Here is a 23,777-nt window from a genome sequence, read left to right as displayed (position 1 = left end):
ACTTCAATATATAAGTGGTTAAAATCATGGAATTAATAAAATTAACGGAATATGGAAATATCTCACATGAGTATAAGGCAGTCTTAAGGTTACAACTATGGGCATCACATCATGTTATATTCTATTAAAAATGTTGAAAAAGTTGAAAAAAATGAAAAAATATATTAACTTTTGATAGAGACAAGAAGAAAAATTTGGAAAAGGAGAGACTAGCTGCAGTTATGATACAAAAGCATTTTAGAGGTTTCTTAGTTAGAAAAACAAACATAATATATAGGTAAACCTTTTTTACTGTCATGTTCCCTCGAAAGGGTAATACATATATGTATATGGTTGTAACGACAGTTCATTATTCTTTTTATAATGTTAGACACCTTTTAAATAATATAAGAAATAACTTCGAAATATTGAGATGCAAATATTTACTAAAAAAATTAAAACGAGAAAAGTTGGAGGCCCAACGTGATATGTATTTATCAGACAACGCCACGAAGATACAAAAGATGTAAAAAAAAACAGTGAAAATATAGAAAAAAATATTTTTTTTTCCTTTTAAAATATATAATATAGTATTGTCATTTTTCTCCCTTTTTATATGAACCCAAATAGGTTTCGTGGATTTTACTCGAGGAAATATATTCACAATTTTTTTAAATGGAAACAAGATATCATTGAGATTGATAACTACGTGAGGATAATCAAACTAATGCATATGCATATGACCATTTTTATTTTGAATTTTGAATGAAAGGATATTGAAATATGTGCATTGCTTTATTTTGCTTCCTTTTTAAATACAGGTCAAAGATCAACAAAATAAAATGCTACACGAAATCGAAGAGAAAAGGATAAAACAAATGGTACGATAAAAAAAAATTTGAGATTAATTTATGATAAGTTGGAAATGTATATATGCACAAAAATTGTAAAACATGTAATGATTATGTTTACATGAATAAAAAAACAAAATAAAAATAGTAAACTTATATCATTATAGGAATAATATAATCTTATGTAATGAATTAATAAATATTGTTTTCCTCGTTTTTTAGGTGTATGATAAAAAACTACAAGATATTAAAATTCATAATGTCGCAAAGAATTTACATCATTTAGTATCAACAAAGGCACAAAAGGGAGTCTATAATTATAAAATAGAAAATATAATCAAAGATCAAGTAAAAACAATTGAAATATAATCCATATATAATCATATCCATATTTAAATTGATGAGTATATGTTCTATGCTTGTCTTGGGATTCATCATTATGGCAAGTTTTCGATTTCCATTTTTATAGCAAGAAAGAATAATAAATAAAGTTAAGCGAGATATAAAGAAGTAGAAAAATTTCACAGAAAGTATAATGAAATGACAAATAATGGCATAAAATGGAAAAAAAAATTGAACTATGTCAGCTTTAGAGATGCCTATAAAAAAGAATACAAATACAATGAAGTTTCACAAAAGAACAGTATTCAATCTGGTCTATATTTCTAAGCTAATAAATAGCGTTGTTATAACGTAGTTGCTTTATTTTATTATTTTTTTTTTTGAAGTTCTTACTTTGATCAAAAATATGTTATCCCCTGTTTCCTCATATTCTTCCTTTGATATCCAGACTCCTTTTTGGGCAGGCCTCAATTCGGGCTGCGAAAATATTTGGGCACCACACCAAGCCATGATACCCCTATTTTCGTGTGCATGAACCTGAAAGATTAAAAAATGGAGTTGTCATAATTATAAGTATGTAGTTATAATTTAGTTTTACAAATAAAATAAGGATAGGCATTTTTTGTTTACTTAAAAATTACCTTTACTGCAAATCTGGCATTTTCAGGTGAATTATTTTTTATTTCATGTTCTAATCGTTCAGCCAGATTTGGAAAAAGAGAACAGCCACCCGATAAAATAATGCAACTACTTAAAGCTTTTCGATTTTCAATAGGACAAGATAAAATAGATTTACATACAATATCAGAAATACTTAAATTATCTCGATGACATAATTGTGGATTAAATAAAGCTTCAGGAACATAAAATCGTTCATGAGAAATTTCTATACTGTTATATCCATCTCGTAAGACATCACCATCTGGTAATGTATAAGTAACTGTTAAATCTTCTCTTAATTGGTCTTTTGGAGGATTTAATGAGCAAAAGCATAAAGTTTCTTTCATAACTTTTACATATTCATAACATTTTCTTGTTGTCATATTATATCCTATATCACAAATTAATTTTTGCATAAACATAGTTAATTCTTCTCCTCCAAAATCGGAACGAATAACTGAATTTTTTTCTATATATCCATCAAAAATTGGTATGCATTGTGTAACTCCTTCACCTATATCTAAAACTAAACCTGTGGTTAAACCTGCTGCATATATAGACATAAGGCCAGACACAGAAATACATATATTTTCAAACCCAAAGTTTTCAAAAAACATTTCTCCCATATTTTTTCTATGAGATATAGAGCATAATGGTGGCTCAGTTAATAATGCATTTTTTACATCTTTATTTGGATCAACACATTTTATTGCATATTCCCATATGCTATTTGCTAAATCCCAATCAGATATATGCCCATGATCAAATGGCCTATGTATTGATAATTCGGACTCATGATAAAATGCTTCATCTCCCACATATGTTTGATTTACATCTTTGTCTCTCGAATTTCCAACTACTGAGGGAAATACTATTGTCGGTAAATTTTTTATGTTTAATCCTACTTTCATATAGCCTATATATTAAGAAATTAAAAAAATATAGCGAAAATGGGGATAATAAAGTTTTGTGTGTAACTTTTTTTTTTTTCTGAACAGCAAGGTATTTTTTTTTATAAATGAATAAATTAGCTTATTTGCCTGCACATGCAATAATTTTTTTTACCTGAGCCATTGTCAATTACAATTGTGTTATTATCCATTCGTATAAGTATGTATGCTTAGTTATTTAATATTATGTTTGTCTTTGTAAGACTTTTACAAATTTGGTGTGTATATATATTTTATTATTTCTTAATTTTGCATTTTTTTCTTTTTTTTAAACTGCTAATTAATGAAAAAGTCAAAATTGTGTAAAGATAAATTGCATGAAAAATTAAAACACACAAATGGGGAATAACTTTAAACCTAAAGAAAGGAAAATAATAAAGAGAACGATTGTAAATAAATCAGTAAACATATAAATAAATGCATAAATAAATGCATAAAAAAATTTATGAAAATTTATCAAAACTAATATTATTAGCAATGCATGTTTAGTATATGCATTTTGAAAAGCTATGAAGAAATATTTCCCGTGAAAATTAAATGAGGATGCATACACATATATTTGGTTGCCCTTTAAATTTTACTAGTTTTCCATAATTTTACATAAATTTTATTTATTTTTCTATTTATCCTAAATAATATGAGAAAAAAACATTGCCCATTTTTCACATAACCCCAATAAACCGTGTTGCTCAAAAGTTAGAATTTTCTTTACAATTGTTTCATATTTCCACGTATTGAAATGAAAAAAAAATATAAATTATAAAATAGAGTAAAATATAAAAATAGAATAAATTGTCTGAAAAAAAAAAATTTATAATAATTAAATAGTGACTATGAAAATGCACACATTAAAGTATGAAATAGGTATATAAAAGTTACCAAACTTTTTTATTGAAATCGGCGTGATTTAAAAAATAGGATTAAAGGTTACATCCAATTGAAGTTTATAAAAAATAGTTTTTAATGCATATTATTTTTGATAAAGCGAACAAAAATACGTATTATAAAATATACATTCATAAATATTACAACAAAATATATAATACTACTTATAATCTTTTTTAGTACTATATAAAGAGTTTGATTGAAGTATAAAATATATATTTGTTTCACTTTTGTCGTAAATAATTTCTTATAATATAGCTTACCATTTTGACTATGTAGGAATATTCATTTTAAAAAAATGCGTAACATATATGTAGAAATCTTTCGAATATTCACAATGAAAAAAAAAATGTTTAATCCAAAAAAGTTTTAAAATTGTAAGCTTTTAAAAAAAAAAAATGAACTTTCTACTTTTGAGTTTTCTTATATTTTAGTTATTTATATGAAATAAGTATAAATATACTATCCTCATTCTTATGCTCATTTCTTTTTATGTTTCTTGGATGTAGCAATTCTAAAATGTCAAGGATAGGGCGTTTTAATTTAATTGTCTTGGCTGGTTCTCCAAAACCTAGTGCAAGTATTGGGCAAACCCTCGGTCCTTTAGGTATAGCTACACACATCAGCAAATAAGCAACCATATTGCATCACGCTCATAATGTACATACTAAAACAGATGAGCAGTCCTTTACTTTTATTTTGTATGTTCAAAAATGTATAGAGATATATACCCATTGATGAAATATTTATAGGCATAAATATGATGACATTCTTCAAAGAATTTAATGAACGAACAAAAAGCATATCAAAAAATGTCCCGATTCAAGTTACATTAGAGCCCCTAAATGATAGGTATAAACATTCTGAAAAATGTTAGAAAAAATAAAATACATTCAATTTTGATAATAAATAAGAATCTATTTATGCTAATATTGCATAATAAAGAAGATCGATTTATTGTTTTCCATTTTGTACGAGCCAATACACATACTTGTTATGTACAATTCTTTGCAAATGGTTATTATGGTTTTCCATATCATTATAGGACGTATCGATTTTATTTACGAACCCCCACAGTTGTTTGGTTTATCAGAAAGTGTGCAAGAGTTCCCATGTTTAGTTATGCCGCCAAACATAAAATTGTTGGGGCTATAACATTATCGGAAGTATGTTTATTTAGAATAAGTATATTTTTTTACTTTTTTACTTTTTTCTTTATACATTTATCTGCCTATTACATGACAATGCGCAGGTTTTCCACATTGCCAAATGCAAACGCATGGATCCCCCCCTGATCAATATGTCAATTAAAAGTATATGCAAATACATTATCGGTAAAAATAAGAAAAAAAAAAAAATGACAAATGAATCCACATTACATGGATGCTCACATATGAGATAGCACACGTTTGCTACTATGCAAAGTTTCTCATATAGATTAGTCTGAAGCTTGCATTGTTAGTATTTATAAATATTGGCATATCAATTTTCAACTTTTTTATTCAACTGTTCATTAGGTACATGCCAAAGCATGGGGATAAAAGTGTGTCGAGAACTGACTGATGAAGAAAAGAAAAAATATTTCGTTGATGTTAATCAGTTAGATAATATTAAGAAAGAAATTCGAACAAAAAATAAGTTTCAGAAAAGGTCAAAGAAATAAGTATCTAAACAGGTTTCAACCTATTCATTGTGACGTTGATATTGCTCACATTTTCTACCTGTTAATGGTTAGTCAGACTAGCAGATTATATTAATTGCTTATGCATAAGTATGGTGGTGGTTAGTTGCTAATAAAACAAAATGGATGAGATAGATAAAATATTAGGGTACACATAATAACTTATCAGTATGCACAAATCAAGTAAAAAAAAATGACAAGACAATCGACACACTGACATTTCTATGCATTACATATTCAGAAAAAATATTTATTGTTTATTTGAAAAAACGATAACTCATTGGGATTGTTACAAAAAATGTGGAAGTTCAAAATGGTAGAATAAATAATTTGATGCATTGATTGAATTATTTTCAGATTATTCGAATTTTAAAAAAAAAAAAACATAATCAAGCACATGATAATACGTGAATACTGGTACAATTTATGAACCTGTTTATCTAGGTAAATAAGCATTTATATTTTGAAAGAGATTTGGATTGGTTTGTTTCTTAGCTTGTATGTCCTTAATAATTTGTAAATATTCTTGATTAGCTGAATTATCTTTAGACAAGTCTGAATAATATTCTTGACATATATCTATGAGATAGTTAATATTTTTTTCAGTAACTTCAATATTTAATGACTCATAATAATATAGATATTTTTTTAAAGTATGAACAAATAAGAATATATTATCACTATTTGATTGCATAGCTATTTCAGCATTTTTTAAAGCTTTTTGTAAACACTCATAAGTTTTTGTACTATTTCTATATTTTTTATTCTCCCAATATAAATGTGAACACATTAAAAGTCCAATACATTGATCTTTTTTTTTTAATAATTTATTAGCATGTTGACATAATTTTAAAGCAACATTATTATAATTTTCATTATCCAATAAATTAATATGAGTAGATAAAATACCAACAGCCCATATAATACATTCAAATTGTTGTGCTGAAATGTTTATATCTTCTTCATATATAATTAATGGTTGTGTAATAAATTCTAAACAAATAGCTTCTATATTGTCAAAGGATATAAAAGAATAATCATTTACAAATTTTTCATATTTATCTACTACTATAGCACTATATAAAAATATTTTAAATGCCAATATAGGTATTTCACTTGATATAGCCAATAAATTTGTGTGTATAAATTTGAAAATATTTTTTGCATATTTATTATATTGATTAACGGTATCTTCACTTAATATTGTTGTTTCTTTATTTGAAAAATTATTAAAATTTGTATCATAATAATTGTCTTCCCTTTTACTTTGTTCATTATCAAATTCGGAACTTAACAAATTTGTTGTTTCATTATGATCTGGTATGGATGTACCAACAACTATTATCTTAGTGACAATGTTTAGCAAAGTAAAAATAATAGTAGGAAGTAATTGGCTAAAATATATACTATCATATATATAATTATAAAATAACATTGTAGTATTATATTTTTGTTCTATATTATTTGTGTTAGTAATTATATGAAAAAATTTCGATATCTTTTCTGATGTATATGCAATAGAATTATTTTCAAAATTAAATGGATCTTTTTTATTAATATTTTTTTTTTGATTTGGTGTATCTTCATAAAATATACATGAAATAAATTTTAATATTTCTTCTACATTGTCATATACCATTTCTTTATTTTTACATTCTATAATAGCATCAATAATATTTAAACTTAATTTTTTTTTATATTTATCACTTATACTATTTAATAAGTTTTGAATATTTTTTGCTTTTAATGCATCTAACCCTAAATGGTTAAATGGTAGTACAATAATACTTATGACTTGTTCAGATATTTCACTATCATTTATATTTATATTTGATACTATTTTATATGCCAATTCGAATAGTGCATTAATTGTTGTACTATCATACATACATATACATAAAAATATAAATTCATATAAAACTTGTAACATTTTTATTATATTTTGCACGATTTCTTGTTTATCTTTCTTAATATTTTTATTATTGTCATTATTTCCGATTGAATTTTTATGAATACCATTGTGATCCCCAATTATGGGTATAATCTTAGATGCATCTGCATCTTCTTTATTTTTGTTTGATGTGGGTGCCTCATCATTAATATTTATCGAATCAGGATGGATAGCAGTCTTATCGGGATTTTGAAATGACAAATCATGTGCTTCACCATAGTTAAGTTCATTTTGACACTGCTCTATTGTTCTATTAACATATATAACAAGATGATTATAAAATAAATTAAATATATCTATTTCTTTTGGAAATTCTGATTTATCATGTTCAACAAATGATCTTAATCTTTTTAGTAACGTTATGAGAATATTTTTGAAATCAACAGAATTATTTAATTTTAAAATTGAATTTAATAAAATTTCTAAACTATATAAATGACATTCATCACTAAATACTTGAACAATAGATTCAAATATATATTGTTGTATTAATGAATCATTAATATTAGATAAGTATAATAATAATTTTGGTAAACATTTTTCAATATAATATTGTTTTGTCATTCCTTCTAATTGTGACATACGTACTAATATCGAACCAACTAACATTTTTACATCCATTTTTTCTTTTAATATTTTTATTCTATTACTTTTTAAAACATTATCATCTATATTATTAGAAATAGGTACTACTTTATCATTCATTCTATTCCATAATTTTAAACTTTCATAAAAATTTGTTAGTAAAAATTCAAATGCATCATCAATATTACCACCACCTGCTTCTTCATATTCACTACCAGTATCTGGTATCCTATCTTTACACATTTGTATTAAAAAATATCTCAAAAACAAACCTTTTAAAGGATGTTGTATACCTTTACATAATTCGGTCATATCTTTTAAAATATACTTTGCTTTTATATCTTTATTTTTTATATAATTTCGACCAACTATTATTAGTAAATATAAACGTGGTATTATATTTCCTGCATGTTGCACACTTTCATATATATCAATAAATTTTTTTTTATGTTTTTTTTTATCATTTATAAAACTATCTAAATGCTGCATTTCATTGAATATTAGCATGTACAATTCATAATAATACTTAGGGGAAAGTTCTGTTGTTTTTAGTTCACACAGCATATTCGATGCGTGCTTGAGTGTGTCCCTCAGTGATCCATTGTCCTGCAAAAAAAAATGATAGAAAATGTTATGAAGTGCTTTAGGATGGGTGTGCATTATATCATTACATACTCCATGTACCAGCTCAGCATATAATATAGCCAATTTAATATAAACAAATTTGGATAAGCATTATTTGTCCTTACCAGTGCCTGCTTCATAAAAAAGCTTTGCTCCTTGACAACAAAAATACATTCATCCAATAGTCGTTTTTGGTCTAGTACATGATTAGATTCTTTGTAAGAGTTCATATTTACTTATTTTTATTTGGCACTTTTAAATGTTTGTGCATGCATATGCTGACAAATAAACAAAGGCCTGCTACTATTCAATTTTTCTATACAATATATAGACCCTATTTTAAAGGCTTACAATAATTGAATAAAATAATTTAATTAGTGTGAAAATATTATCCTGCGATATATAATTCGTAGCACTATTTAAAGTAAAATTAGTAGTGTCATATATAAGTAAGCATTTGATTGAAATGCTAAGGATGCATACTAAAGAATAGACGTTTCTCTAACTAAATTTATGATAAACACAAAATGGAAAGTCATCAATATTTTCATGAGCATACAAAAATAGGTTTATAATAAAAAAAAACAATTTCTAATTCTCAATATTTCTTGGAAAAAAGGGGGTAAGTCCTCTCGTTTTCTTTTTTTTTTTCCTTTTTTTTTCCTTTTTTTTTCCTTTTTTTTTCCTTTTTTTTTTTTTTTTTTTATTTACAATTTTTTAACAGTAATATACGGATATTATAATATTCACATTTTTATAAAAATATGAATGATTGTAAATATATTTTACTACCTAATTATAATTTTTTAGTTTAATTGTACAAATGTGTAATGCTGAAGAGAATAAACATATTTTCATTATTCACAAAAAAATATTTAATATTGGAAGCCCGAAAAAAAATGTATGTACATATGATAAGGCATATAATGCATTTATATAAAATGGGAAAAAAATGAAATAAAAATAAACAATTACACATGGTAATTTGATATACATATTTTATCCAAATATTTTAAAAAATTGAAAAAAAAATGAAAAAAAATTGAAAAAAAAAATGAAAAAAAAAGCTATGTGATTAGCATTATTTTTACATTTTGTTTATTTCTTTTATACTTTTTTGAAAATCACCAAAAGAAAGATTATTTTCCAAACATTTTTTAACTATGAAAATATTAAATATATATGCTCTTTCCATAATTTATTTTTTATTTTTATATGGATATGCCAATGGGGTAGGTTTATGTCATATTTCTACAGAGTTAGCACAGAGAATAGGTATAAGCAAAGTTTTTTACATTATTTGGTGGTGCTAAAGTAAAAAATAGACGACTGAAAAAGGTGAAAATTTTCCATGTGATAGATTACGATTACAATGCTTGTTGAAATTATCTTATAAAGAATAATGAGTGATAATATTTATAAACATAAAATAAAGTTGGTTAGTTAAAGTTTTTTTTTCGTAATTTTGGGTATTCTGACTAACATAAAAATATGTACAATAATAACACATTAAAAAAGTATAATAAATAATAAGTAAATAATGAATAAGTAATAAATAAATGAAAGAACGAAATAGTAATAGTGTAGTACATGCGCATCGAATATGCTCGTGCCATGTTGTGTTAATTATTATATGCAACATATATTAGTGGGAAAAAAAAAATGCCATAATTATTTAAATTATATCAAAACAGCGCATACACACACACAAATAATGTTTAACGCATGTACATATAGGTATGTATATGTACGTATATATATACATATGCTTAGAATGGAAAAGTATGTTTAATACAGATTGATAGTACATATAAGAATTGGTATACAATTTTATTCATAAGATTTTTTTCATTATCAAAATAGAATAAATAAATATACATATATATATATACAAGGACTCTCATAAAAGTTTGAAATAAAAAATGTTCAAATTTTTTTAAAGCTAGCTAAAATGGTATTTACATTTGCACACGCATATATATATGTGCAAGGTTAGTGATAAATATAGGGATATTATTTTTGAGTTTGTAAAAAAGCGTTACACACGCATTTTAAAAATTTATTTATCACTTTCATCACCATCATCTAAACATTCATATCGATTTTTTTTGATTGAAACATTATTTGTTTTGACAGTTGAAACGATGGCTTTTTTAGGAACTGTTTGTATTTCTGATTTAGATTCTGATTTTTCTTTTTCACTTGTTTTTAATTGTGTTTTTGGACTTTTATAATATGACCCATTTTTTGATGGATACTTATAATAACTTGATGATTTATAATTATTTGAATAACTATAATTACTCATCTTTGAATGAAAATTATGATGTTTACTTCCGTTACTACCATAATTTTTATGTCTCATGGAACTATAATTATTTGAAAAATATTTATTATCCATTTTGTCGTATTCCATATAATTACTATTTCTATGGTAACTATCTCTTCCATTTTTTTCATAGCCATCTTTATAACTTAATCTATCATGTGAATTTCTATATGCTCTATCATAGGATTCTTTATAATTTATTTTATCATAGGAATCTCTATGTTTTTTTTTATCATCAGAAGAATTATATCCTTTACTATCATAAGTTTTTTTATCTAATGAGTCATATTTACTACTTCTTCTTCTTTCATAATTATTACTTCTGCTACTTCTTTTTTCATAATTTCTACTATGTTTTCTATGACCATATGAGTCATCTCTATCTTCTCTTTTTTTACTATCTTCTTTTCTATCATCTCTTCTACTATCATCTCTTCGACTTCTATCCCTACGACTTCCATCTCTCCTACTACCATCTCTTCTACTTTCACTTCTTCTACTATGTCTTCTTTCATCGCGTCTATCTGATTTTCTATCATCCCTTCTACTTTCTCGTCTATCATACCGTCTGCTATATCTACTTCTTCGTCTGCTGTCATCTCTTCTTCGAGCACTTGAGTCTCTTCTTTTGCTACTTGTTCTGCTAACCTTGTTGGAATGGGAACGACTTTTTCGAGAATTAGAAGAAGAATCTTTATCATTTGATAAGGCATTACTATTTTCTTTATGTTCTTCTAATAAATTTGTTCTTGCTTCCCATATATTTTCACCTTTTTTCAAATTAGGTTTAACTAAAATATCGATTTTTTGACTTTTTCCAGTTCTTTGTGTATTATTACTATGTGGATTATTTTCATCACCTATATTATTATTTTCTTCATTATCATTGTTCATTTTTTTTTTCATTTTTTTTTTTGTTTTATTTTGTAATAAAGTTGATTTTAGATTTTTGCTAGTAATATCTTTACCATTTTCAGAACTATCACTTTCATATGTATAATTATCATTATTACTTCGATGTGAGTCATCATAATTATTATCTATTTTTTTACTGTCATGGTCATAATATTTATTAGAATTAGATTCATTATTGTTATTATAGCTAGCTCCATCTCCTCCATCATTATTTATATCATCTTTATTTTTATCTTTTGAATCAAGGTGTCTATTATTTTCTTCGTCATTTTTTTTTTCAGTAGCAATAACTTTAACTGTTTTAATTGAAGTAATCTTTTTTGCCTTACTTGAATTGTTTGAATTTTTTACATATTTTAAAGAACTGTCATATAAATTTTCGATATTATAATTATAAGAATTTGAGTTTTTATTATAATTATCTCCATCACCTGATCCTTTTATATTTCTGTTCATATTTTCAAATGGTTCTTCATTTTTTTTAGAATTATTTTCATTTCCCTTTCTTATGTTATGATTATCTTTATTTATTCCTTCATTATCTGACCCAAATTTACCATAATTTTTGCCCCCTCTCATATTTTGACTATCATCATTATTATATGAACTATTATTATTTTTATATCCACCACCGATTGCTGAATTATTTCTCACATTGGAATTACTTCTATTGTGACCATCTTCACGCTTAATATTTTTCATAATTATATTCTTTATATTTGCTTTATCATCTTTTTTAATAATATTTAAATCTTTTGATTTACCTCCATACATTCCATCTTCATTTTTTTTATCGGATTTTAAATTATTTCTCAACGTAGAAAATGCATTTTTATTATTATTATCATAATTATTCATATAATTTGAATTTTTGTTATATCCCGATTTTGTATTTCCTTCTCCATCAGCATTAGAGTTATATCCATGATTATTCATACCGCTTCCACTATTATTATTGTAAGCCATATTATTTCCATCTGAATTTTTAAACCCTTTGTTTATATTCATTCGTTTCATATTCCCATCGGATCCGATACCGCTCATATTTCCATTACCAGCATTATCTAAATTTTTCATATTACTATTATTGTTATTACCTGCATTATTTTTATTCATTGTAAATACATTTTTTTTTGCTCCACTACTATTTTTTCCAGTATTATTTGCATTATTTTTATTAAAGTTATTATAATTTGAATTCCTATTTAAATTGTTATTTTTTTTATAATTAAATACATTTTTATTTGAATTTCCTCCTGTCATTCCTTTTCTATTTTCATTGTTTCCTTTCACTCCTGATTCATCTTCTTCTTGATTTTCCAATTTTTGCTCACTACTATTATTTTCTTCTCCACTATTATTATCTTTATCTTTTGAAATACTTTCATTTATAATTTTATCTGGGTTTGTATCAACGGGTTTAGCTTCACCAAAAATGTTTGGATTGGCGACATAACTGTTTTGATCTAATGGTACTGTTCTTTTTTTTAAAACTAATTTTTTTCGTTGTTCTGATGTAGCAGGTGCTTGTTCACCGGTTGTATTATCAGCATTTGCATTTTTATTTGAATTATTATTACCACTATTATTGTTTTGATAATTCATATTTTTAAAAGCAAAATGAGAATTCGAGTTTTTATTATCACCTTGGTTATGCATGTTGTTATTTGACTGATTTGCATTCATGTTGTTCATTCCTTGTTGGTTGTTCATATAATTTCCTTTCATATTATTGTAATTAAAACTTGAATTCATATTATCATTTCCTCCTTTCATTCCCATTCTCATATTATTATTGTTATCGTTAAAATAGGAATTATTATTTCCTGAAAACATATTATTGCCGTTCATATTATTATTGCCACTATTGTTTGCATTGTTATTATTATAATTATTCATAGCATTATTACCTTGTCTCACATTACCAAAATTATTATTTCTATTTACTGTTTTTTTGAATTTATTTTGTTTTTGATTTAAATTAAAAGCTTTTGTTTTATCCTTATTAATTATAACTGAAATTGTACCATGTTCAAATGTATTATTTCCTGAATAAAGCATTTTTCCATTTAATTCTAATGACCTGTTCATATCTTCTGCGTTATCAAATTCGATATAAGCTGCTGCCGTTTTTCCCTTTTTGTTCAAAATGTTGATTCTCTTTATTCGGTATCCTTCAAACATAGTATAGATCTCTTCTTTTGTAATATCTAAGTGAAGATTTCGAACGTATATTTCGTAGATATTTGAATAATTATTCATATCTGCAAAGGATAAATAAAAAAAAAATATATATATATTCGCCCAAAATATTATGAACAAGTCATAAAAAATGTAGAAATTATGAAAAAAAAAAAAAAATAAATAGCTATATTACAGCTGAAATGATTGCAATAAAAATTATCAGCATGTACAAAATAGCTACATAAAATAGTATGTTAATAAAAAATATGAACCATTTGAATGCACACATGAAATAAAAATTGGCGATTTTTCTTCGTATATTAACTATTTTTAAGTTTAAAAATAACAGTAATAATTAAAAAATTACCATTTTTCGAAGGAACAAAATAATTTTGCTTGGGATTATTAACGTCACCATTGCTATAATTATTATCCACCGTTTTATTTTTCATGGCATTATCATCATTATAGGTATCAACTATAAAGGATAAACAAATGTTCACAAAATGTAACATAAATATATTTATGCATGCGTAGAAATACAGGTTTATGTACATTATATTATGCATATAGCAATATTTTCAATATAATGTACACATTTTTATACTACAAAATAATGAGTAATAAAAAATTATACCTAATGGAGAATCAAAATCTTCACACATATCAGCCCATCTATTACTGCTTTTATTTTCCTCTTTTTCTTTCTTTTCACTATCATCGTTGTCATTATTTGTATTGGCTTTATTTTGTTCATCATCAGGGTTTACATTTGTGTCGTTTTCATTTATATTAACTTCATTTTGAGCATTTTCTTTATTTAAATCATTATTTTTTTCGTTATTACATTGGTTATCATTTTCCCCTTGTATCTCCATTTTGCTTTCAACGGCGGCGCTCATTTTTTGTATTTTTCTTTTACTAGATTTTGCTTAAGCTTGTTTAAAACTATTTTTTTAATTAAAATATATTATTAATTATATATCTTTAATTAGGGTTTAATATAAAATAATGCATGAATGTTAAAAATTAATTATAAAATGAATTCATGAATTAGTATATTTTATTTGTTTTGGTTTGTTCTTCCCTCTTTCATAAATTGCATATATTTTAATTTACATAAATATGTTATTTTTCATAAAAATATATAACTTCTTAAATTAGTGTTTAAATAATATCTTAATATACTTTCCCTATTATATAAAAACATTCTTTTTATCTTCTACAAAATTATAAACACATGAGTAACTGTTATTGTAATTCCTAATGAGATTGTTATATTATCCTTGTGGTTTTATTTATTATATATATCTTTACTTTAATTATTTTCCACTACAATATAAACTTCATTCATTCCATTTGTTTTTTCATAACATCCATGACATTGAGAAAGGGAATAGTCTATGTTGAGAATGGCTAGTTGTTAATATTTATTGTATATGTGCATATATATATATACATATAATAGAGTTAGATAATAGTCAGGTAATTATATTTGAAGGTTGTTAAAGTTTGGGGTATTCCTTTTTGTTTCTATTTAAATATCTTCAGCTCCGATTATTTTACATATATTAAAATAAATGTACTATTAAGGAAAATAGAAAATAATAAAAAGAAATTTGAAAATTTCTCCGCATCTAAATATTTCGTAAGAATTAATTCCTTTTTATAACATCCATTTTTTAGTAATAAATAAATATTTTATAAACTTAGGATCTTTTCTTTGATATGTTTGGTGAGATTGGAAATAATTTGCTAACAATTTAGCTTTTCTTTTGTAAGTATTTTACAATAATTTTTTATATGTTATATTTTTTTTTCGAGTTGAAAAAAAGCTTAATAACGATAGTAAGGAAATGTGTTTCTTGATGTATAAAATTAATGTGAAACAAATAGTTTATGGTATTTAAAATTATTGTATTCTTCTTTGGTATTTTTTATAATTTATTATTAGTTATTTTTTTTTTGTGTTTCTTTCCTCAGCTCTGATATACTCTTGTTGTTTTTTTTATTTATTTTTAATTTGCATATAATATTTTATATGTTAATTTTCTTTTTTCTTAACTTTCTTTTAATTTTTAATATAAAAGATTAAAAGGTAGTATAAGTTTTATAAAAATGTAAAATATATAAATAAAGGGTTCACAATATTATATATATAAATATATATATTTAATCTTTTTTTAAATAACGTTTTTTATATATCCAAAAATGGTATTTATATTTTATTATATTTTTTTTTGATGGATAAATATTTGTTTTATATATATTTTTTTTTCTACCTATTTATTTTAATTTCAATGTGATGTTACTAAATGCATTTGATATTCTTAATTACATAATATCACCGTTATATAATTTATTATTCCGTACATGCTATTGTATATGTTTATATATATTACATATTTTATATATGTATAGGAAAATCGTTCACCAATTATTTATGCGTGCTTTTAAATTCCCTTATTAATATATATATGCATATAAAAAGGAAGGCATAAAATATATTAGAGTATTTTAAAATATTAACAATACGTACTATACACATATCAGTAATGCATTATTATGACAATATTGGCCTTACTTATAATAATAGGATAAAAAAAAGTATGTGATAATGTGATTTTTTTTTATAGGAAAATTAAAAAAGGAATATATACTTTGGATATTTTTATGAGATCAAGATTGTTATATATTATTATGTTTATAATAAAGAAATAAAAAAATATATTTTTTTTATATCATAAATAGGTATTTACATATAAAGGTATTTTTTCAAGGGATAGTTATATATTATATCTATTTTTTTATATAGCGTAAAATAATTTAATCTTTTAAAGGGTACAAATTATTTTATGTTTTATTATGTACCCTTTAAAAGATTATTATATTGAGAGTGATATTACTAAGATTAGCCCTTTTTTGTTGTTTTAATTTATTTTGTTTACTTTCCTTTTTTATACTTCTTTAAACAAACAATTTTAAGTATAACTTTATTGCAAACACAGACATACAAACGAGTTTAAAGTACAGGGCAATGGCATATAGAACATGATTAAATTTGTGCTACATTATTTTATATAGTATTTTTTTATTTATGCACTTTATTAATTTATAAAGAAAAAGATAAATAAATAGGGGTATGAAAAAAAGTTGTTTTTTTGTTTATTCTGTTATCAAACGTATATATTATCAACTTTTTTTTTTTTTTTTTTTAAATATGCTAATATAAGAAATATAAAATAAATTTGGATTTTATAAATAATAATAGGAAGAAGTTGTATTTTTTAGTAATATAGAGCTTGGTCATTTTATATATGAACTGAAGTATATATAGTTATATAACGCAAAAAAATGCATAAATAAATGATGTAAATTTTCAGTACTTATTTAAAACTTTAAATTGTTGTATATGTAATTTAGTTGGTATTGTACAACCATTTTTGGATTTTGCTCTATGCATATTGCTCTATGCATATTGCTCTATTTGTATAGACTAATAAAGCAAAATAAAAAATTATTTAAAAAAAATTATGCTTAAACCCCCATCATAATTCAATCAACAATTTTCAGCACTTTCGTAAAGTCTAAGTTAAAAATAGATATACAACCATGAACTAGTTTTATTGATTTTTTTGGAAGACATAAAAAATAAATAACAAAAGTGATATGTAATTTATATATAATATATATATTTATGTTTATTATAAATATGAATATTATTACAAATAGACAAACAAATAAAACAAAAAAAAACAGAAAGGGGGCATAGTTGTATATGCTGGATATTTTGTTGAAATGGGATAACCAGAAAGTTGATAAACTTATTTGTAATTTTTAATTAATTTTTTTGTAATAATTTTTTAATTATTTTCACATGCCATTTTGAAAGTTTATTAAAACAATAAGATATACATATAGTGCCAAGATTTAAGACAGTACTTATTTTAAGTTGAAAATAATTGACAAAAAATGTCAAAAAAATATTATGAAAAATTATTATGCGACATTCGTAAGTATAAAAAGAATACCTAAAATTATTGTGTGTAAAATTGGAAGATATTTATATCACACCTCATACATATTGATATTTTTGTTTTTCTACTTATTTTGAAAAAGTGAAAACAAAAAATATAAGTCACATATTTATTATGCCATTCTTTTGTTTTATAGAAAATCAATCCAAACCCGTGGAGTCAAAATTCGGGTCGTATATCCTCCAAAAGTTCGGATGGGAAAAGTAAGCACATGCACATGCACTAATAGATTATTATAAAGCTTGATCAATCATAAGTTTGTATTTTTATTTTGCAAAATTATCAAACTGACAAATGAAGAAACATTGCATATGGATATATTTTTTTTTGTCTTTTTGTAGAGGTAAAGGATTAGGCAAAAACGAGAATGGGAATGTTAATATCATGAAAATAAAAAAATATGGAGAACATGGGGTAATTAAAAAAAAAAAAAAAAAAAAAAAAAAAAAATTCTTACATAAATAATTGAACGTGTATATAGTTCATAATGTTGCTTCCCGATTTAATCATATCTCTATTTATTATTTTTTACTTTTTAAAGCTTGGGTATAAAGAACATAATGATGAGCAAAGCACCGATGGTATGTGGTGGGAGAACATGTATAACAATTGTGCGAAAAAAATGAGTACCAATAATAATGACAAGAATGAAAAACAGAATATTATAGACAATCAAAAAATAAAAAATAATAAAGAAGATGAAAATGTTAAATATTCTATTTTTGTGAAAAAAAATAAATGTATAATAAGTGCATTTTGTGATGAACAGTTAAATGAAAAGGAAGACAATCAAAATAAGCAAAAAAACAACAACGATTTTAAAATAAAAGAAAAAGAAATAAATAAAGAGAAACATAAAATGAATAACCACTTTGCTAATAATAATTTTTATCATAAAAATAAACTAAACAATAATAACAACTTCAATATGAATAAATCAAAAAATAAAAAAAACGGAAAAAAATGGAATAAAATATGAAATAAAAATTACAAGAACGTAACTAATCTGAGAATTGCACACAAAAATAGGATAATATATTTTCTACATTTTCTACATTTTATAAAATTAAACAAGTTTACAAAATTAAGCATTCATGTAGACATGCATATTTTTTTAGTATATAATTAGGTTGAAATATTATTTACTTAAAACAGATTGTAATAAAAAAAATAATGGGCTTTATCAATATTTGACATTTTTTACACAAACTATAAATTTTATATGAAAAACTTGAATATGCTTTGTATAGCATATGTTATTAATTAATTGTTTTTACATAAAATTAGGTATATACTTTTTTTTTATTTATTAATTTTTTTTTCAACTTTTTCCACATTTTTTTTTAATATATGATTATTTGTTTTTAAAGAGGATAGCCATTTTAGTGAAATTCTCTTTTTCGTAATTGTTGCATACCTATAATTACATTTGGGGTTGTACAAAAATATGTGCATATTTTTTTACCTTTTTTGTTTTATGCGCATTTTATTTGAATATTTTAAAAACTAATTAAAAAAACAATAATAACAAGTTATTACACTTTAAGCCATTTAAAAAAAATAACCATGCAAAAAGTTTGCAAAATTATGGAGAATAGAATAAAACAGCATATGCATAAATAGCAAACATATGTGTAGGGTCTATACTACATAGGTACATGCACATAATTTAATTTTTATATTCAAAGTACTTTATGACTTTGTTGAATAAAACAAAAAAATATTAATAAGTAAGTGTTGGGAAAGAAAAATTATTGAATGTGCCAATAACTGTTAATCTGTCTAACATATCATAAGTTATGCAATAAAAAAAGTGTGAATTTTTTACTTTTTTTTTCTACTTTTTTTTGCTGTTTCGGCACTTTTTGAGCTTGCTTCTTTTCTTTTATTATTTTTTGTGTTATCTAATGTGGAATCCTCATCATTTTCATTTGACTTTTGAGTTTGTTCTGCATTTTCATCTGTTTGTGAAGTTGGCAAAACAACATTTTCGTCACTGATAATTTTCAATATGTTTTCAGAAATTGGTTTGTTTAAAACTTGAGGGAATCGTTCCTTAATGAATTTGTACATTTTTTGTGGGTAGTTCAGCCTCCAGTTTTCTCTCCGCTTTGTGATTTTGTTCCACATGTAGCCTGTAGAGAAGTAAAAAAAGATGAAAGTCATGAAAAAATGTGAAAAAAAAAGATGAAAGTCGTGAAAAAATGTCGAAAAAAAAGATCGAAGTTGTAAGCCTGGTCATTACCTCGGTTGGGCTCCGCCTTTATGCACTTGTTGATTATGTCCTTTTGATTAATCTCATTTTCTTGATCGATTTCGAAGGCTAAGAATGTAGCCCAGCCATCACCAAAAGAAGGGTTTAATGTGATTGCTCTATGAAACCATTTCCTTGCTTTAACTATTTTATAATTATTCCAAAATATAATAGCAACAATTAAAATAACATAAGAATTATTTCCACAATTATTAAAAGCAGTAACAGATTTACTGTTTTGTAAATTTTTATTTTCTAATTCTATAGCCTTTGACCATAATATACCAGAAGTTGGACATTCCTTTAAAGCTTCTGAAATAATAGGATTTATATTTTTATTATTACATAATAATTCAATTTCAATAAGTTTTAACCAAAGTAGATCATAATTTTCAATAACTTTTACAGATGCATTAATATTTTTATTTTCTAATTCATTTTTACTACTTGATATATTATCATTATTACTATCACCATTTTTCGAATGATTTAAATTACTTGTTATTTCTTCATCATGTATATATTGTTCATTACTTTCAATGATTTCTTTATTTTTTAACACTTTTGTATTTATACTTAATGAGTGTATATTTTTTATTTTTATTTTTGCTTTTTCTACTAATGCTCTAGCAGATGTATAGCTTTTTTTTGTAATTTGTAAATCGATAGCACATAACCATAAATTAATAGAATCTGGACAAAACTTTAAACCTTGTTGATATATTTGTTGTGCTTTATCATATGCACTAGTAAGATTTTCTTCTTCATCTTGTTCAACATTATTTTCTTTTAAATTTACCATTTCCAATTCTATTTGTCCTGCTATCATATATAGTTTATCAAATTTTTTATGAATTTTTAAAGCTTCATGAACTAGCTCTTTTGCATCATCGTAATTTCCTAATAGTCTTTCTAATTGTACAGATTGCATCCATATTTTTGGAGTATTACATTGAACTCTTGATTTTTTTAAAAGAACTCTAGCTCTTTCAAATTCATTATTTTCTCTTTCTAATTTGACAGCTGCTAATGATATTACTTCTGTATTTTGGTTGTGCATAAATGATTCTGCTAATATTTTTCGAGCTGCATCTATTTCGTTATTTAGCCATTTTTGTTTTGCATACATTAACCATAGGACACTAGAATGTGGACAATTTTTAACAGCTCGTTGTAAAACATCATCTACATTTTCTTGATTACCATGTGTCAATTCTAAATTAGCTAAATCTAACCATAAAGATTTTTTTGTTTTAAAAATTTTTAAAGCTTCATTATATATACATCTAGCTGTATGTAATGATTTATTATTTATACAATTTTGTGCATCTTGTTTGTAGATTCTTTTTTTATTTAAATTTTCAACACCAATATTCATAGTATTTTTAATAATACTTTGACATGTATGTAAAAAATCGGACTGTTCACATTCTTCAGCAAATTTGATCCATTTATCTCTTTCATGTACTACATTTTTTTGAGATAAGTTTTCTATACATCTTTTTATAATAACATCAACCATGTTAATGTTACCTTGCTTTTCTTCTAATTTAGATGCATTGATCCATATTTCTGCACTTGTTGGAATTTGTTTCCTAGCTTCATTTAAAACCTTTTGGGCTTCACTATATTTACATAATCGTGCCAATGCAATCCACATCTCTATACATTGAGGTATACATTCAACAGCTCTTTTTAACAATATATATGCATTATTTTCATTTTCAAGTGAAATAGCTTCTTTCCATAGAACTACCGAATTAGGAATACATTCAATGGCTTTTCGTAAAACCTTTCTTTTATCTTGAACATTTTTTTCTTTTTTATATGCCTCTAACCATAATTTAACAGATGTAGGAATATTTTTAATTGCTTTTGCCAAAATTATTTTAGCTTCACTTAATTTATCTTCTAATCTTACAGCTTCTAACCATACATCTTCATTTTTAGAACATTCAATACAGCCTTTCATAATAATTTCTTTTGCTTTATCTTTTCTTTGAGCTAGTTCTTCAACACGTGCAGCTGCAATCCATCCAGGTCCATGTTTTCTATTGGTATTTATAACTGATTTTAATAATGATCTTGCTTTATTTATATCTGCAATATCAGAATCACTTGTTAAATTTTTTGCATTTAAATTTGTTAAATATCCTTTAGGATCAATAACAGTTTGTCCTTCAACATTATCAATAAGTTCATCTAATTTTACAGAAAGTACTGTACCTCTAGCTTCTCCCAAATCATTTAAAGATAGCATACTTGCATTGTTTGCATTATTAGCTCCTCCACTAATTAGTGGCGTATTATATCCACTTATATTTGAAGAATTCAAAGGAGTTGCATATCCAGAAATAGCAAAAGGGGTTGCATACCCAGAGAGGGTAAAAGGTGTACTTAACCCACTATTAATTGATCCGCTTCTATTGTTTTTTCCAAATAATGGTGTATCAATACCTGCACTTGTTGATGTTTTTAGTAGAGGTGTTTGAAATCCTAGACCTATAGGAGTGTATAAACCTAAAGGGGTTTTCATTCCAAGAGGTGTTTTAAGACCACTAGTATTTCCTGATGAACCTGAAAAATTTAGATGTGAATTTGTTTCACTTAGTTTATTCATAATAAGACTATCTGGTGCTGGTAAATAACTTTTGGGCATTTTTTTTTGTTTTTGACGAGAATAATTTAAAACATTTGGTATTGATTCCCATTCTTCTAATGTAACATTAGCTAGATTTTTTTTTAAGTCACTAAATTGTTCTTGTATTGTTGGTTTTTGAGCTCTCATTTTTAAAATTTCTTCTTTTAATTTATTTTCTCTCCTACTTTTTCTTCGAACATCCATACGAGAATCAATAGCCTCATAAATATCATCTGCTTCTTTATCTTCTTCATCATATTCTGTATCTTTAAATAATGACTCTGAATATCCGTGAAATTCATCATAATTAAAATCAGAATAATCATTTTTATCTTTATCTTCTGTAATGTCATCTCTACTAACACCCCCAGAAAAACCTGTTACTCCTCTTCCCTTTCCAGCTACATATCCAGCTGGTGGTTTCCCAAATGGGTCTTCCTTTGAGGGGTTAAAATTATACATACCGTTTTTTATGCTTTTCATATTTTCGAGCTATTTATGCTAGTAAAAAAATACGTGGCTATTGCTCGGAAGGAGGGGATAGAGTGTGGCTCATTTTGTGAGAACACCTCGCCGTTTGGCAAATAGAAAAGCAAATAGGAAAGTAAATGGGAAAGTAAAAAGGTATGCGAGCAAAACAAATCAGAAAATCTGATAACTGTATTCGTAGTGTAGTCAAAAATAAAAAATACGCAAACAAATATGTGACCAATGTTGCATAGCAAATTTATTCGGTTATCTTTTTCTTTTTGTTCTTGCTAATTGTGTACAGTTACTTCTGTCTTTGTAATTAGTTTTTGAATGAATGATTCATATTAAACAATAACGTCCTTTTTATTCGAACTTTTTTTTATGTAAAATTTGTTGTAACTTAATTATACTAATTTAAAAGACTTTTATATTTTCTAT

General features: G+C 24.6%; 7 protein-coding genes across 7 annotated transcripts; 3 read left to right on the top strand and 4 right to left on the bottom strand.

Annotated features, from left to right (window-relative positions):
- Positions 1–26: 26 nt before the first annotated feature.
- PVVCY_0900950 (conserved Plasmodium protein, unknown function) lies at positions 27–1,344 on the top strand (the record flags this gene model as incomplete). The annotated part of the gene is made up of 7 exons (XM_008626436.1): positions 27–88; positions 179–277; positions 371–505; positions 610–688; positions 801–860; positions 1,053–1,178; positions 1,300–1,344. 7 exons carry the CDS (start codon positions 27–29, stop codon positions 1,342–1,344), a joined length of 606 nt encoding a protein of 201 aa, XP_008624658.1.
- Positions 1,345–1,408: 64 nt separating this feature from the next.
- Positions 1,409–2,934, bottom strand: PVVCY_0900940 (actin-like protein, putative; the record flags this gene model as incomplete). The annotated part of the gene is made up of 4 exons (XM_008626435.2): positions 1,409–1,429; positions 1,566–1,709; positions 1,814–2,748; positions 2,898–2,934. The coding sequence occupies 4 exons, from the start codon at positions 2,932–2,934 to the stop codon at positions 1,409–1,411; spliced, it is 1,137 nt and encodes a 378-aa protein (XP_008624657.2).
- A 1,252-nt stretch (positions 2,935–4,186) lies between these two features.
- PVVCY_0900930 (mitochondrial ribosomal protein L11 precursor, putative) lies at positions 4,187–5,330 on the top strand (the record flags this gene model as incomplete). Its single annotated transcript, XM_008626434.1, has 5 exons — positions 4,187–4,274; positions 4,420–4,519; positions 4,713–4,833; positions 4,920–5,001; positions 5,185–5,330. The coding sequence occupies 5 exons, from the start codon at positions 4,187–4,189 to the stop codon at positions 5,328–5,330; spliced, it is 537 nt and encodes a 178-aa protein (XP_008624656.1).
- Positions 5,331–5,784: 454 nt separating this feature from the next.
- PVVCY_0900920 (vacuolar protein sorting-associated protein 35, putative) lies at positions 5,785–8,738 on the bottom strand (the record flags this gene model as incomplete). Its single annotated transcript, XM_008626433.1, has 2 exons — positions 5,785–8,490; positions 8,634–8,738. The coding sequence occupies 2 exons, from the start codon at positions 8,736–8,738 to the stop codon at positions 5,785–5,787; spliced, it is 2,811 nt and encodes a 936-aa protein (XP_008624655.1).
- A 1,829-nt stretch (positions 8,739–10,567) lies between these two features.
- On the bottom strand, positions 10,568–14,838 carry PVVCY_0900910 (asparagine-rich antigen, putative; the record flags this gene model as incomplete). The annotated part of the gene is made up of 3 exons (XM_008626432.1): positions 10,568–14,016; positions 14,304–14,414; positions 14,574–14,838. The coding sequence occupies 3 exons, from the start codon at positions 14,836–14,838 to the stop codon at positions 10,568–10,570; spliced, it is 3,825 nt and encodes a 1,274-aa protein (XP_008624654.1).
- A 3,070-nt stretch (positions 14,839–17,908) lies between these two features.
- PVVCY_0900900 (conserved Plasmodium protein, unknown function) lies at positions 17,909–18,952 on the top strand (the record flags this gene model as incomplete). Its single annotated transcript, XM_008626431.1, has 4 exons — positions 17,909–17,948; positions 18,110–18,176; positions 18,315–18,387; positions 18,515–18,952. 4 exons carry the CDS (start codon positions 17,909–17,911, stop codon positions 18,950–18,952), a joined length of 618 nt encoding a protein of 205 aa, XP_008624653.1.
- Positions 18,953–19,797: 845 nt separating this feature from the next.
- On the bottom strand, positions 19,798–23,351 carry PVVCY_0900890 (pre-mRNA-processing factor 6, putative; the record flags this gene model as incomplete). The annotated part of the gene is made up of 2 exons (XM_008626430.1): positions 19,798–20,108; positions 20,219–23,351. The coding sequence occupies 2 exons, from the start codon at positions 23,349–23,351 to the stop codon at positions 19,798–19,800; spliced, it is 3,444 nt and encodes a 1,147-aa protein (XP_008624652.1).
- Between the last annotated feature and the right edge of the window lie 426 nt (positions 23,352–23,777).

The sequence above is a fragment of the Plasmodium vinckei genome, assembly GCF_900681995.1.
Source record: "Plasmodium vinckei vinckei genome assembly, chromosome: PVVCY_09".
In the NCBI taxonomy this organism is placed as follows: Eukaryota; Apicomplexa; class Aconoidasida; order Haemosporida; family Plasmodiidae; genus Plasmodium; species Plasmodium vinckei.
Note: the sequence above shows the minus strand (reverse complement) of the source record. Positions and strands in the feature narration are given on the sequence as shown.